The sequence below is a fragment of the Thalassophryne amazonica genome, chromosome 6, assembly GCF_902500255.1.
Source record: "Thalassophryne amazonica chromosome 6, fThaAma1.1, whole genome shotgun sequence".
NCBI lineage: Eukaryota > Metazoa > Chordata > Actinopteri > Batrachoidiformes > Batrachoididae > Thalassophryne > Thalassophryne amazonica.
The window spans coordinates 30,643,357-30,660,304 of NC_047108.1; the positions used below are offsets into that span (position 1 = coordinate 30,643,357).

The window sequence follows — 16,948 nt, forward strand, 5'->3', positions numbered from 1 at the left end:
GGTGCAGGGTCTGTAATCAATGTAGAGACACGATCATTTCCCGAGAAACACCCCCAAAAACAACGGCCGCTCTGAAGGACTGATAAGGGAATCGTTAAGCAAAAAGGCTATTGATGTTGGTGGATCGAATCATTTCTTAATGATACCCGAAAAGAACCAGTTCTTGATACCAAACCCTAGTCGCAAGGAACACTGACAGCATGCATTTCACAGTAAAGTATTTGCTGGGATACCGGCCATTAAATGTTTTATTGTGAAATGGTGCAAGCAACATAAACTCACTGATGTTGTTTAACTTTGCTACCAGTAACATCAGCGAGCCATGCCATCTTGTAAGTACGAATGTTACAATGTAATCAAAATACAAGGTTTCAAAATAAGGTATTGAAAATTAATTCCCAAAATTTTCATCATAAAGGATGCACATCATCATGTCATGCACAAGCCATAGCCGGAAGCTGAGGGCGGTCTGACAAAGAGTCAAAGAGATATGAGAGCCACATACTCACACTGACACAGACGCTATTTGCTTCATGGATGGAAGAAAACACAAGATGACTGTCAATCTTCCACGGTCTGGGGCTCCATATAATATCTCGCCTTGTGGGGTAAGGGTAGGGATGGGTATGATAGATTTTATCGATATCGATGCCATTAGCGATTCCGCTTATCAATCCGATTCCTTATTGATTCCCTTATCAATAGCTCTTGTGAATTTTCTGTGTACCAAAAGTAGGCTTTACAGGTTTTCTATGTCAACAACATTTTACTGAGTCTTAAACTAAATAAATATGAAATTGGTCAGTTTAATCAGCACAAAGTGACTCATGATTGACATCTTTGAAAGGGGTTAAGAAGTGGACTTGCCACTTCTGAAAAGCAGCGAAGCAGAGAACCAACAAAGCAGCGGATCGAAGCACTGCTTCGTTGCTTCAAGCTTCAAGCAGTCACGCTGCAGAAGCGGTTGATTGCAGACCCACTGCATGGTCTGTAATCAACGTAGAGAAATCATCATTTTCCCGGCAAACACCCTCAAAAACAACGACAACTCTGACGGACCGATAAGGGAATCATTAAGCAAAAGGCTATTGATATTGGTGAATCGAATCATTCTTAACGATTCTTGAAAAACTCATTCATATATAGGACATATAGGACTAGGGATGGGTATCGAGAACCGGTTCCTTTCGGGTATCATTAAGAAATGATTCGATCCACCGACATCAATAAGCTTTTTGCTTAACAATTCTGTTAAGCCATTAACTGGCCGTTATTTTGGGGGGTGTTTGTCAGGAAAATGATCATTTCTCTACATTGATTACAGACCCTGCAGCGGGTCTGTAATCAACTTTTCTGCAGCGTGGCTTTGCTTTGAACCTTGAACCAATCAAAGCAGTGGTTCGCAGATTGAAGCAGTGCTTCGATCTATTGCTTCGTTTATTCTTTATTTCTTTCGCTTAATTTTCCCCCACTAAAACCCTAAAGAGCATATATCTGTGAGTATTATTTACCTTTTTTATGTTAAACCGACCTGTTATGGTGTTCTGAAACAGTTGATAGCTGTATTTTATAACTTAAAAACGGGAGCGATGCTAACGTGTTAGCATATCTATGGCATTTTCAATGTTAAAAGTTAGCATTAAGCAGTTGCAGCTGTCATCACGTTCCGGTGCATTTGTTTTCAAATTGTAATATTTTTTTAATTTATTTTTGTTTATATATTAATAATCTAATGATTATTATATACAATATATGCTTATTAATACAATTTTAGAGAAAGAGACAAAAGAACCTGAATAGAAACACAACAGAAAATATAAACCAACTAACATGAACATACATAAATAAATAAATAGATACATACAGAAATAAATAAGTGTTCTCCTGCGAACACCTAGTGACTCTTACACCTCCATTTCATCCCTGTCTTATTTAAGTTTAATGACAGTTTGTTTCGGTCAAACCATATTTTCGATTGAGGCTTTTCAGGTTCAAATCCCGCAAAACCTCAGAGAGGTCGCCGCGCTGCGAGATCTCCAGTAACATTGAGAACTGCACTGATATGCTCTGATCATGCTTCACTTTAACCGCTGCACACGGATAACACAATTAACATCACAACATAAAACTATTTTTATATTGTGCCTAAAACTCTTGTGAATATATTCTGTGGGTTTTTAGACATTGATATTGCATTTATTTTATGTAAACATGCGAGAATCACAGGCTGTCTCTCCGTTATTTTCAGTGGGAGCTGCTGTGAGCTACGCTCGCTTCCTCTTCATGTCGTTCTGGGGGAAAGTGAAGTTTGCTCTTTAACATCTTGATTATTGTTCTTTACAACACTGTTTGTCCTCTTTGTTCCAGACTAATATATATAATATGTCTGAAATTCGGTTTGCGCTTATTAAATTCCATGCAGATTAAATGTAGCAGACATGGATTTTTTGTTATAATTGTTTTAGCAAGGTTTCAGGGTATCATGCAGCAGTCTCTTATTAACGTGATGAAAAGCATAAAAAAAAGACATTTTTGTAATATAATATTCATTTACAATTGTCATCGTGTGGATTCTCTATGTTGTTTTGACTGCAGCGACTCTCTGGCACGCAAGGGATTATGGGATACGTGAAAACCCCGAATGTGTTAATTTTTTCAGTGATTTCCTCCAGAACTATCTGCCAAACTAGAAAACTGCTGCATCCTTGTAAGAGAGAATACTACTGGAAGAAATCTGAATAAGGAATGTTGGGTTTTTTTCTCACCTAAATGGATGCTGCACTCACTCCAGTTTATCGTCTGGAATAGTCCCAAATTGCATTTCAGAGCTTCTAGAATTCAAACATTTTCGTGCAGGTGGTGTTGGGGGGTAATTTTGGGTTTCATCTTTTTTTGTTTTTCACCACTTTCATCCCTGAATATGTCAATCGTGAGTCACTTTTGTGCGGATTAAAGTTACTAACTGGGACTCCTGTCTTGTTGTGAGAAAGAAACGAGAATCGTCCTCCATTCTGTTCACACAGCTCCAAATGCTGCGCGGCACTCTGCTGAGTCAAGTTAGAATGATACAGTCCAGTCAGAATTAATAACTTCAAAGCGAAACATTGTTTTGTTTATTTTTATTTATGTAGAGAGATCAAGGATACAGTGACTAATTTCATATTTATTTACTTTAAGACTCAATGAAATACATAGGAAACCTGTAAAGCCTACTTTCAGTACAAAATTCACGAGGTATCGATAAGGAATCGGATCAATAAGCAGAATCGATAATGGCATTGATATCGATAAAATCTTATCAATACCCATCCCTATATAGGACAAGTTGAATGAGTCTGTTACATTGTTCCTATAGGACAAGTCCCTGAAAATGCTTAATCTCTATGCCTGTAATATGGTTCATACTTGCAAAAATGCCTGTTATCCACTTTGCCAAATTTCTAGTGAAAATACCCTTCAGCTCTCTACATCACTCTTAAAAATCTGTATCGGTGCACTTCCGCTACACATCTCACATTCTCTCTCTTTCCAAGGTTCTGTTAAACAATCTCAATAAAAAAATCCACTGCCATAACTTGTAAATATTTCTATGCCTCGAGTGGTATGGAACCTAGATCATATATGTCTTTGCATTCTTCATCCTTTTCACCACGGTCTTCACTTCAACCTTACTAATCCATTGCACTTCCTGATTAACTCTCTCAATGGCACATTATCCAACCTCCTCTTGCTCTCATTTTAATTGTTCATCAGGTCCTCAAAGTGCTCCCTCCACCTTTTCAACACATTATCCTTGCTTGTAGTGGGGATCATTTGGGACAGCTACTGGACACGATGGGGAATGAATTACAGAAATTTAAACAATGGTTCAATTCAAACAAATTATCGCTCCATTTTGGTAAAACTAAGTGTATCATATTTGGGAATAAGTCTTGCAGGGGGACAGAAATGCTTTTTGAGAATTTATTTGTGCATTTCTTGGTAAAAATTAAATGTTATTCATACACTTTTAGAATGTTTGAGTGACGTGTAGATAATATTTGAATGAAATTTTCTGCTAAGTTGACATGTAAATTGCCATTGGCTGAAGTCTGTGGAGGGCACTTCCGGTTGACGTCACTGGTTGGGGTGTTCTGGGCAGTTTACCGAGCTCGCTCATTGAAGTTCTATTAGTCTCATCAAGAAACAGGTGGAATATGCTGGAAAGCTGCACATGTTGGCAAAGCCACAAACGGAGGAGCAAGGGAGACAATATTTCCTTCCATAAGTAAGTGGTTTTGGTTATTCTTGTCACTTTGTCTGTGACATTTGGTTGATAAACAGTTGTATGTTTCCTGCCTGTGCCTGTGTTGTCCGGGGACGACACTTACACACACCACTTACACACAGAGATGTGCACACGCACCACTGACTTCATGAATGAAACTCGGTCAATAAAGGATAGCTGTGTAAAAATACAATATACGTATATATATATATATATATATATACGTATATATATATATATATATATATACGTATATATATATATATATATACGTATATATATATATATATATACGTATATATATATATATATATACGTATATATATATATATATATACGTATATATATATCTATATATATATATATATACGTATATATATATATATATATATATATACGTATATATATATATATACGTATATATATATATATATAGATATAAATAAATATATAATGTTTCGTAAATGTCTTGAACTGCTGCGCTATGCTGAAAACAGCAGCAGCAGCTCGGTTCAGCCCAGCAGCGCAGCTTTAACAGTGCAGATCCCTGTAACTTTCAACAATAACTTTCAGAATGTGTGGGTGTCAGAGTAAGTTTAATACTTTCCTGACATGATTTAATGTTAATTAATTTTACTGGTCGAATATCCAGGTCAGAATGGCATTTTAACACGTATTTTGCAAGTGTTTTTCTGAGTGTGTTCAGTCGCAAATCCCCATTGAAAATGCATTAACATCCGGGAACTTTGTCAATATTTTGCCCTTTTAGGAGGTGTCATGTCACTGTACATGAAAGGACATTCGCGTTTAGTGGGCAGCACTAAAAGCGAGATTCCACAGTGTAGTGGAATCTCAGAATGAGGTTCATCTTCCCCCCAACCAGTGATGTCACCCGCCTGACCTGCATAAATGGTGGCAGCCGGTCAATGTCAAACCCTCTCAGACCACAACTTTTTTCTGTAGATGTTTTATGGTCTTTAGTGTTTCTTGAACTATCAAAAGAACGCATTTGTTTACTTATTGTGTTTACTCATGCTATAAATATTCCATGGGTGTTTCTGTTCCCTTTAAGCAGAAATTTATTATTACATGATATTGAAATTGAAATTGTAACTGATATAAAATTTCTTGGTGTTTTTATTGATGATAAATTAAGCTGGAAACACATATTAATGATGTTAAATCTAAAACGTCAAAAGCCACTGCAATTCTGCATAAAGCACAAGATTTCCTCTCCCAACATTCATTAACCATTTTATATCATTCATTATTATCATTTTACCGGGACGTTGCTGGGCTGGTATCGTAGATTTATGTCGACGCTATCTGGCTATACCCCGCCCGCTGTGCATAAACAAATTACATCATAGCGCGCAGCCTGAACTGTCCGCAGAGGAAAAGATAAAAAGGCGAGAAGTACGTGTTGCTCCCAATACGGATGATTTCTCATGGATAGTCCGACAAAGAACCGCAGCCAAAACAGCCAGCTTGACGAGGATGCACTGGCAAATTTGGAGAGCAGCGTGGTACGAGCTAACACGACAAAATCCATCGAGTTTGGAATGCACAATTTCAGTGACTGGCTCGCACAGCGCAATATTGAATGCGACCTGCATACTGTTATGCCACCAGAACTAAATGACACGCTGCGGCGCTACTACGCCGAGGTGAAGAGTAAAAAGCCGGGTAAATCGCTCACCCCATCTACACTAACTCAGCTAAGGGCAGCCATTCAACGGACCGTGAGCTCCGCACCTTACAGCAGAGGTATTAAAGTCATCAAAGACGGCTCCTTCACCACAGCCAACAAGATGTTCGTTACTCGATGCAAGTTTATTTTCGCACAGGGAAACAAGAAGCCAATGCACAAACCTCCTATTGGTGAGTTGAACATGGAGAAAACTGGAAAATATTTTAATTCATGGCGTTCTGATCCCATTGTACTACTTGAGTGCAGCTGGTTCAATCTCTGTCATTTTTTTGGCTGACGTGGCCGTGAGGGGTAGGCCACCATGACTAAGGACACATTTACTACCACAACGGATGATAGTGGACAGGAGTAAGTATATATGCAGGCAACGGAAGTCACCAAGAACCACCAGGGTGGTAACAAGCAAGCAGAACAAGACTATATGAAGCAACATATGTATGGGCCTGCTGTGACTATGTTTAAATTTCTGCTTGAGAAACTGCACCCAGGCAACAACAGATTATTTCAATATCCTCTTAAGTTGTATGATAGCAATGGACACTGGTACAAAAATGTGCCAATGGGAAAGACACCACTTTCATGAATGAAGCAATCAATCTCAAAAAAAGCAGGCCTGTCACAGATCTATACCTGCCACTCTGTGAGAGCTTCGACAATAACCACACTCTACAGAGCTGGGGTGGATCCTCACAGTATCATCGCAATTGCAAAACACCGGAAAACCACTAGCCTAAGCCATTACATCAAAGACATATCTGAAAACCAGAAGAAATCCTCACTGACACGCTGAAGATGAAAAACACCTCTCCATCAGGAAGCGTGGGCCAAGGAATATCAGATCAAGCCACCTTCCATATGGAATATGACTGCGCTGATGACAATGAAATCCGGGAATCTTGCAGCGATAAACAGGTAATAACAGTTTTAAAAGTCCATATTTGCATTTCATAAATCAATCGTTACACTATCTGCACTTTGCTTGCAGGTGCCTGGTCCATCTAACATGCCAGCAGCAAACATGGCTGCCATGGCAGTAAGGCTGTCACGATTAGGAATTTCTGGAGACAATTAATTGTCAGACAAATAATTGCGATTGACAAATATTTTTTTTTCTGTTTTTCCCCTTCTTTATATTCTACTATTGTAGTATAATTACACAACTCTGGAAGAACATTTGGTTTCTGTGAGTGGAGAAACTGGGAATGGTGCAACATTTTTATTTTTATCTTCATTTTACATATAGTCCCAATGTTTTCTGATTTGTGGTTGTTTCTGTTGCATTTCTGAAATTGTTTCTCCTCATCTGTCACGTTTTGTGCTTAAACACTACATTAAGCTCAAGATTGAACAAATAAATACCTTTGGAAAATAACAGCTGTTAAAGTTCAGAGTTCTCACCTGCTTTTTGTGATCTGTGCGTCTGAACATCACCACAGCTTCTCCATGTCAGGGTTGTTTTTTTTTTGTGGCTCAGTTCATTCATATATTCTCATTTTTTAAATATGTTTTTAAAGACATATGACCATTTATCTCATCTCATGATCTCATAAATTCAGCATACGACACGCACATGGTGTGAACAGGACAGTAACGGCAGAATCACACCTTTAGAGAAAGTTCAGAGAGAAGTAAAAGCAGCTTCACATTTTGGTTTTGTTAACATGTTCACTCAGGTTAAAATCCTCTCTCTGCTCCGCGCTCGCTGTGCACTGATGGTTCTCAGACTGTAACGTGTTGCGCCTGCATTCAGGAATCTCCCTCACGCACCCCCTCCCTCGCAGTCTGCAGCCTGTTGACTCCGCGTGCGCGCGCGCGCGCACACACACACACACATACACACACACAGCTCCGGCTTAGATGGCTTTTGAAGAAGACAGCCACTGTTTTAATCGGCCGTCTTATCCAAATGGCAGGACGGATCGCTCCTCAGCATCCATGTTATTGTCCCGCCTTAAGACGAGAGCGAGGCTGCAGCAAATGACGTCAGATTCTGTGTCGTTTTATGCTTTGTGGATAAAATAAATAATGCACGGTAATCGCGAATATGAAAAATAATCGCAAATATGAAAAATAATCGCGATTGACGAATATTGTAATAATTGTGACAGCCCTACATGGCAGATGTGTACACAGATGAGAAAAATGTATTCAACATCAGCCAAGCCCCTCCAGAACACAATGTAATAAATGTGACAATTCCAAACTCCCAAAAACAATGTGCAAAATCAAATGACGTCACTGTTTTACAACCCAACATTTAACAAGTGCACTATCAACATCAATCCCAGACATTAATTTGACATTCGCCATGCTAGTAAATATTGTTAAAGTGAGCCAATGTTTTATGTATGCATTTGCTGGGTTCTCCATGATGTTAAATATTGTTAAAGTAATGAAATGAATGAATGAAATGACATTAAATATTGTTAATGTGATTCCAATACCCAAAATGACCGATATTCGCCAGAGTTAGACGAGGCCTCTGAAAATGCATACCGCCCTCCAAAAGCATGTTATTGTATTATTACTTGTTCCATATGTGACACATTGTGTTGAGGCTTGGGGAAATATATACAGAACTAATACTAATCCATTATTTTTGTTGCAATAGAAAGCTATAACAATTTACTGTAATAAACCATATCATGAGCCAACGAATCCATTATTTGCCAGTTTAAAATTTTTACATTCTGGGACTTGGTTGATTACATCAACAATACAAATTATGTATAAAGTTAAAAATAAACTTTTGCCTCATCATGTCCAGGATTTGTTTAAAATGAGGGACTCCAGTTATAATTTGAGAGGAACATTATTATTTGAGAAATTAAAGCTCGAACTACTGTAAAAAGTCATTGTGTTTCTATTAAAGGTGTTAACATATGGAATAATTGTCCTGATAATATTCAATTACTTGGTACCTTAGTTGGCTTTAAAAGGCTTTATAAAAATAATATAATTGTTGTGAAAGTGTAGCGACACGGACCCACAACAGGGGGCGCAAATGAACGGCCAATAGATGAGCCAAAAAGTAACAATTTAATGTTGTGAAACGTGCACAACGAATATACAGACAATCTCAGAATATAATTACAGTCAAATCACAAAGGTGACGTGTGGGCAGGCTCGAGGATAGAAGACGTCTGTCCTGAGATGAACCGGAACCACACGATTTCCTCCGCCACCGAACCCAGAGAATACTGGAGCCGCCAAGTCCCGAATTCCCAGGTGATCACCGTCCCCGACTGTCGGATCTGGTACTGCTGGCGAGAACAAAGACAGTCAAGTGTGGGTGTGTGTACACCCAGTAACAACAGCGGTGGGAATGCGACCTCCACCTCTCACTCAATATGCTGATGTGTTTGCAGTGATCCCTCAGAGAAAAGAGTGCCGTCCTGCACTCACTCAGCTTCCACAAAACAAGGGACCGGTACGCCTGCAAACACTCACAATGTACAGATTACAGATAAACACAAAAAGGCTGAGGATATTACCTACAATGAAGTACGATATCTCGGCAACGAGGTGGAGATGACGTCTGGTCTTTATGGAGTGTGATGATGAAGAATGTGTGACAGCTGTCAGGAATTAATGAGTGACAGCTGTCACTCCCGGCTGTGTCCATGGCGGCAGCGCCCTCTCGTGCCTGAAGCCCGCACTTCAGGCAGGGCGCCCTTTGGTGGTGGGCCAGCAGTACCTCTTCTGGCGGCCCACACAACAATAATTACTCTTTATAATTTGAAGAATTAAGTTTACCGATTTTGTTATTGTGCTTGGGAGTGTGCACTATTGCTTGTTTGGTTGTGTTTTGAAATTTTAGTGCATTAAGTTATACTGTTCATGCACATTTCTTTGATATTGTTGTTATGAGTATATATTTATATATGTATACATTCTTAATTTTTTATGGTATAAGATACGATACGATACACTTTATTGTCCCTTCCGGGAAATTTGTCTTGGACTCCAAGAGCTGTATTTATGCAGCTTTTTATGCAGTATTTATAAGCTTCGCTTCTGCCTTCACCCTTTCAGCCACATGGGTTCACTGTTACATTGTTCTTTTTATGAGTTTTTGTTATTGTCTTTATTATTGTTCATCTGTGTGCCGAATAAATAAATTCATTCATTCACTGTCAGCACATTGTTATCTGCATCATTTGACAACCTAACCTGTTGCACATCCTTTCTAGCTCAGTCCCCTTGTCCGAGAGAAGAATCTACAAGAGTCTCTACAAGAGTCAAGACAGAAGTCAGACTACCAGAGCAAGAAATTTAGCTGAGGAACCTTCTAGTTTAGAAGCGAAACGTCCTCACATCAAGCAACCCAGTCCAGTCGAAGATTCAAGCTTGTCTACCAAGGTTTGTGTAATATTCAAAAATAAAGCATGGACTGTGTCTTTTTGGTTGCCCATGACATACAAAAAAAAAAGATATATTTTATTGTATTATATTATTTTCCATATGAGACCCAATAATACTATAGCTGACAGAGTAAATCAACAGCAGCTGCAGCTCTCCCAGGCATAGTCACATTCACTCTCTTCCAGCTGTCCTATATCTCTGAACATAACAATAGCTCAGAAGATACTGTCCAAACCCGGCCACAGTAGAATGAGATAGCCTTAGACAAACATTTAAAGAGAAGCACTTTCATTTGTCTGCTGTACTAAGAAAGGAGAAGAGACCATGGTATAAAAAAGTCCTTACATTGATCCCTATCTCTCAGAAGGGGGTGGAGCAGGCTTCTTGGTGTTCCATGGTGTAGTTTTAATCTGCAAGATAAATTTAAATTAAATTGAAAGAAGGAAGCCAGTACATTTCTTTGAACCAAACTCAGTGTATTTACCGTTGTGCTATATTCTTTCTAAAATATAACTAGCATCCCTAAAACAATCATCAACCTAACCAGGAAAAGGAAACCATTTTATGGCATCAGCATTAAGCACCCCTTTGATCACATAGTTCATTAGTACAAAAGGTTAACCACTGCAAGTTTGCAAAACCATAAATAATAGCAACCCTTGATCATATTCATAAAGGAATAACTATACATCTATCCATGACACCTGCCAACCCGTCTCCTCAAACGAAATTTAATTAATGCCTGGATGGTGTAATTAAGAAAGGGTTAATCACCTTCTGTCTTCATCGGCAGCCTGAATGTCTGGCCTGTTGGTAAAAAGATCCAGGACAGTGAAGCCTCGTCCCAGGGCCTGCTGGGAGCCATCTGGCAGGTTTGACAATGCCACCAACTCCAAAATCACCACTGTGCTCGGTAACCTTAGCGATGTATGGAAGTACAGGACCTAGTGTAGCCATAAAAAATTACATGAAAAACATATTCATTACTCATTCTTGCCTCCTCGTTTTTTTTTTCAAATGACATCTTGTTTTTTAATTTGTCAAACCCAACCACACACACACACACACACACACACACACACACACACATATATATATACATACATACATACGTGTGTGTGTGTGTGTGTACAAACAATCGTAAAGTGCTCCAGTGATACTGTAGTACTTCATTGCCATGTTACTTTCATTTCGTGTTATCCCATTTTTTTAAGATAGTTCATTCTCAAATAAATAGAAAGATCAAAAAATATTTTAAAACAGCCAAAATAACATGAAAACCTTTTTCTTTCTTGTCATTATGAGCAGAATCAACATATTTCTTTTGGAAACCCCAAATATTCTGCTTCATTATTATGGTGTGTGTTGTTACAATTTGAGAACAAATAGAGAAACTTCAATTTCCAACTCGGTCTGTATCTTGGACGTGCTCTATTATTATCACCATTAATATGAACAAAGAGCCGCGCAGGTGGTGCGGGCCGTCCTAAACAGGAAGTGCCAATTTTCAAATCCACAGTAAAACAGGAAATGTTCAAATGTCAATCACTTCCTGGATTGACAGACAAGATCCCATGGAATCTCGCAGGAACTCAGGGGCAAGCTCACACTCAAACAGGAAGTGCTGAATTCTCAGTCACAGTGAAACAGGAAATGTTCAAATGTCAAACACTTCCTGGCATGGGTGAAGCTGGAGCAGAGGCCGGGGTTTCACTGGACTTTCCTGAAATCTGACTGGACACAGATGATTGACATGTCACGGCACCACACGTCTGGTTGAAAGAGCTGCATTTTCAAATCAGTGAGTCACATTGACTGTTAGGTTCCTCCTGTCCAGTAGTTCGTGCTGTGTACCACAAAAAGTTCTAATCCACCTTAGAAGAAGAATAATGTTTGCTCCAGATTTGAACTGAACATGTCATTTGAACTATGGACTTCTAATCACACCAAACTTATATTGGTGAGTAAACAACCATATTTTATGACAGAATTGAGGTCCAGGTTGTTAAAAGCAGCATTTCTCCTTTAATTCAGGCCTTATGTACACATTTTTAAACTAAGACAGCAGCTTGTTCATGTTGGCTTATTAGTGCAGCAGATAACTGAAACAATCCTTCAAATGGTAATACAAGCATCAAATTCAGCACAAATACAGGTGGAGCAAAAATAATGGAGCAACTTTAACTTTTGACCCCTATACAAAGTGATACTGACCTTTGTCACCATTCTTGCTGCTTTCACCTCATAACTCCATAATATTCAGTCACAGATTGGACAAACTATACCTTTTTTGGAATCTTTATGATCAGGCAAATAATGTGGTGTAGTTTTCTATATGATTGGAGCATCTTTTAATTTAAACCAGGGGTGGGCAACTGGTGATTTCCACCCGGTGATTTCACTGATTAATATCACTTTTAGCAGGTGGAATTAGTTAATGAGTTAAATCACCGGGTGGAGTCATTGGCTGCAAAGAAAACCTGCACCCTCTTGGCCCTTTCTGGAACAAGTTGCCTCCCCGGCAGCTGAAAGGTTTTTGCAATGCTAATGCTCCCTTGAAGCATTTACTCAAAGTAAAGTCTGAAGGACCTAAATGACATGGTGAGATGCTGATTGAGCTTCGCTCATTCATGTCTGCGACATATGTATATTATAAAAGAGCAGGAACCAACATTTTTCATCCGTCGGTCAAAAATGTAAGGTGGCTGTGTTGGCCGGTGACTGTGGCATAAGCAAAATGATGCCTCATAAAAGTATGTTTAACTACACTGTGTTAAAGAAACACCTGACACAAAACAGAAACTTATGCACGCTGCCAGCTTTTATGGTAACATAGTAAAATGAAAAATCATCTTTCATCCAGTAGTTCTGATGCTTCCAGTCCTCTGTGGTCGTGCCAGACACACCGGGGGCTCTGTATTACAGATCTTGTTAAAAAAAATTACAAGATATGAACAGCAAAATTCTCAGATAAACAAGGTGGGTATGTTCTCTGGTGCGGCCACAGGGCAGGCTTGACCTCACTATTTTTACACAAATGCTGAGGAGGACAACAGAGGTTTTAGTGATTCTATTTATAATGTAGGGGAGGTATATCCATCTGTTTACACACACTTATTTTCCATTCATATAGGAAATAACAGCTCATCTACAAGAAAGCCACTCCGATCTACAAAGGCCTTAATATAATAAATAGACCCAAAAATTCTCTGATACAGGAGAGCACAATAAAGTCTTATTTTTCACTAAAATATACTGTCTACAGAAAAAAAAAAATGCTAAAGAAGAATGTAGACCGGTCCCTTGAAATGCAGAGCCACTCCGTCCCCCGGCCCAGTGTCAGGGCTGCATGTCCAGCTATCGGCCACCATAGTCATACAGTAGTGTTCAGAATAATAGTAGTGCTATGTGACTAAAAAGATTAATCCAGGTTTTGAGTGTATTTCTTATTGTTACATGGGAAACAAGGTACCAGTAGATTCAGTAGAGTTTCACAAATGCAACAAGACCAAGCATTCATGATATACGAGGTCAGTTAGAAAAGTATCCGACCTTTTTATTTTTTTCAAAAACCATATGGATTTGAATCACGTGTGATTGCATCAGCCAAGCTTGAACCTTCGTGCGCATGCGTGAGTTTTTCATGCCTGTCGGTTGCGTCATTCGCCTCTGAGCAGGTTTTGTGTGAGCAGTGGTCCACCCCTCTCATCGGATTTTTATTGCGAATAAAATGTCTGAACGATTTGGAGCTTTGCTGCATCAATTTTTTCCAGAAACTGTGAGAGACCTCCAGGTGGACACCATTCAGAAAATTCAGATGGCTTTCAGGGACGATTTTATGGGGATTACACAGATTAAGGATTTCTGTAGGCTCTCAGTTGTCCAGGTGGTTTCCATAGTAGAGAAGCTTGAATCTTCGACTGGACTGGGTTGCTTGACGCGAGGACGTTTCGCTTCAAATCGCACAAGATACCTCAGCTAAAATTCTTGCTCTGGTAGTCTGACTTCTGTCTTGACTCTTGTAGAGAAGAAAATATCTGAAAAATCAGAACAGTCTGTATTTTCTTCTCTACAAGAGTCAAGACAGAAGTCAGACTACCAGAGCAAGAATTTTAGATGAGGAAGCTTCTGTGATTTGAAGCGAAACATCCTCGCGTCAAGCAACCCAGTCCAGTTGAAGATTCAAGCTTCTCTACTACACAGATTAAGGAGTGCTCCAGCCGGTTTAAAGACCGCCCACAGCTGCTGAGAGCGTGCCGCGCTCCGAGTGCCGATCGACAGGCTGAATCAACCAGATCATTTCCAACGTGAAGGCTTTGTTGATCCGGGATGTCGTCTGACTTACACAAAAATGGCAGGAGACGTGGACATCAGTACTTTTTTTGGCACATTCCACTGTTACAGGAGTTTTTTTTCATGGAAAGAGAAGCGGAGGGATGCGCCACCGTGCCGTTCATGGTGCGGCACAAAACCACCTCCGTGTTGGTCTCACAGGACGGCTTTGAGATGGCTTTCAGACGGCTTTCGGTGGTTTTTCAGTCGTGTGACTATCCGAGAAATTGTGGATGAGCCTGGACATGCCAGAACATGTCCTGTGAGGCTTCATCACGGCATTGCTTTGCGCCATGCGGCACTGCCGCGACGCACGGAATTCCTCCGCACGACTGTCTCAATGTGCTGAAAAAGTGCTGATGTCCACGTCTTCCGCAATTCCTGTGCTAGTCAGACGACGTCCCGGATAAAACACAGCATCCAGTTTGGAAATGAACGGCACATTCCACTGTTACAGGAGTTTTTGTCATGGAAAGCGGAGCGGAGGAATTCCGCGCGTCGCGGTGGTGCCACATGGCGCAAAGCAACACCGTGATGAAGCCTCACAGGACATGTTCTGGCATGTCCAGGCTCATCCACAATTTCTCGGATAGTCACACGACTGAAAAGCCACCGACAGCCGTCTGAAAGCCATCTCAAAGCCGTCCTGTGAGACCAACACGGAGGTGGTTTTGTGCTGCGCCATGAACGGCACGGGGGCGCATCCCTCCTCTTCTCTTTCCATGAAAAAAAACTCTTGTAACAGTGGAATGTGCCGAAAAAGTACTGATGTCCACGTCTCCTGCCATTTTTGTGTAAGTCAGACAACGTCCCAGATCAACAAAGCCTTCAAGTTGGAAATGATCTGGTTGATTCAGCCTGTCGATCGGCGCTCGGAGTGCGGCGCGCTCTCAGCAGCTGTGGGTGGTCTTTAAACCGGCTGGAGCACTCCTTAATCTGTGTAATCCCCATAAAATCGTCCCTGAAAGCCATCTGAATTTTCCGAATGGTGTCCACCTGGAGGTCTCTCACAGTTTCTGGAAAAAATTGATGCAGCAAAGCTCCAAATCGTTCAGACATTTATTAGCAATAAAAATCAGACGAGAGGGGTGGACCACTGCTCACACAAAGCCTGCTCACAGGCGAATGACGCAACCGACAGGCGTGAAAAAACTCACACATGCGCACGAAGGTTCAAGCTTGGCTGATGCAATCACACGTGATTCAAATCCATATGATTTTTGAAAAAAATAAAAAGGTCGGATACTTTTCTAACAGACCTCGTACACACTCTTAAGGCTATGAAATTGGGCTATTAGTAAAAAAAAAAAAAAAGTAGAAAAGGGGGTGTTCACAATAATAGTAATGTGGCATTCAGTCAGGTAGAATAACCAGAATGGCAAAGGCTCACCCACTGATCAGCTCCAGGATGATCAAAGACAGTCTGGAGTTACCTGTAAGTGCTGTGACAGTTAGAAGACGCCTGTGTGAAGCTAATTTATTTGCAAGAATCCCCGCAAAGTCCCTCTGTTAAATAAGACATGTGCAGAAGAGGTTACAATTTGCCAAAGAACACATCAACTGGCCTAAAGAGAAATGGAGGAGTATTTTGTGGACTGATGAGAGTAAAATTGTTCTTTTTGGGTCCAAGGGCCACAGACACTTTGTGAGATGACCCCCAAACTCTGAATTCAAGCCACAGTTCACAGTGAAGACAGTGAAGCATGGTGGTGCAAGCATCATGATATGGGCATGTTTCGTCTACTATGGTGATGGGAATATATTTCGCATACCAGGTATCATGGATCAGTTTGGATATGTCAGAATACTTGAAGAGGTCATGTTGCCTTATGCTGAAGAGGACATGCCCTTGAAATGGGTGTTTCAACAAGACAATGACCCCAAGCACACTAGTAAACGAGAAAAATCTTGGCTCCAAACCAACAAAATTAATGCCTCGCAGATGTGAAGAAATCATGAAAAACTGTGGTTATACAACTAAATACTAGTTTAGTGATTCACGGGATTGCTAAAAAAGCAGTTTGAACATAATAGTTTTGAGTTTGTAGCGTCAACAGCAGATGCTACTATTATTGTGAACACCCCTTTTCTACTTTTTTTTTTAACTAATAGCCCAATTTCATAGCCTTAAGAGTGTACATATCATGAATGCTTGGTCTTGTTGGATTTGTGAGAATCTACTGAATCTACTGGTACATTGTTTCCCATGTAACAATAAGAAATATACTCAAAACCTGGATTAATCTTTTTAGTCACATAGCACTACTATTATT

The 16,948-nt window shown here is 40.0% G+C and overlaps 1 protein-coding gene across 1 annotated transcript in view; it reads right to left on the reverse strand.

Moving 5' to 3' along the window:
• Window positions 1–16,948, reverse strand: part of nphp4 (nephronophthisis 4) — an 804,312-nt gene that overhangs the window by 687,211 nt on the left and 100,153 nt on the right. The window contains exons 3-4 of the mRNA XM_034171910.1: window positions 11,118–11,287; window positions 10,689–10,753 (exon numbers count right to left, since the gene is read on the reverse strand). Coding sequence (XP_034027801.1) covers window positions 10,689–10,753; window positions 11,118–11,287 — 235 coding nt within the window. The remainder of the gene's footprint in view (window positions 1–10,688; window positions 10,754–11,117; window positions 11,288–16,948) is intronic.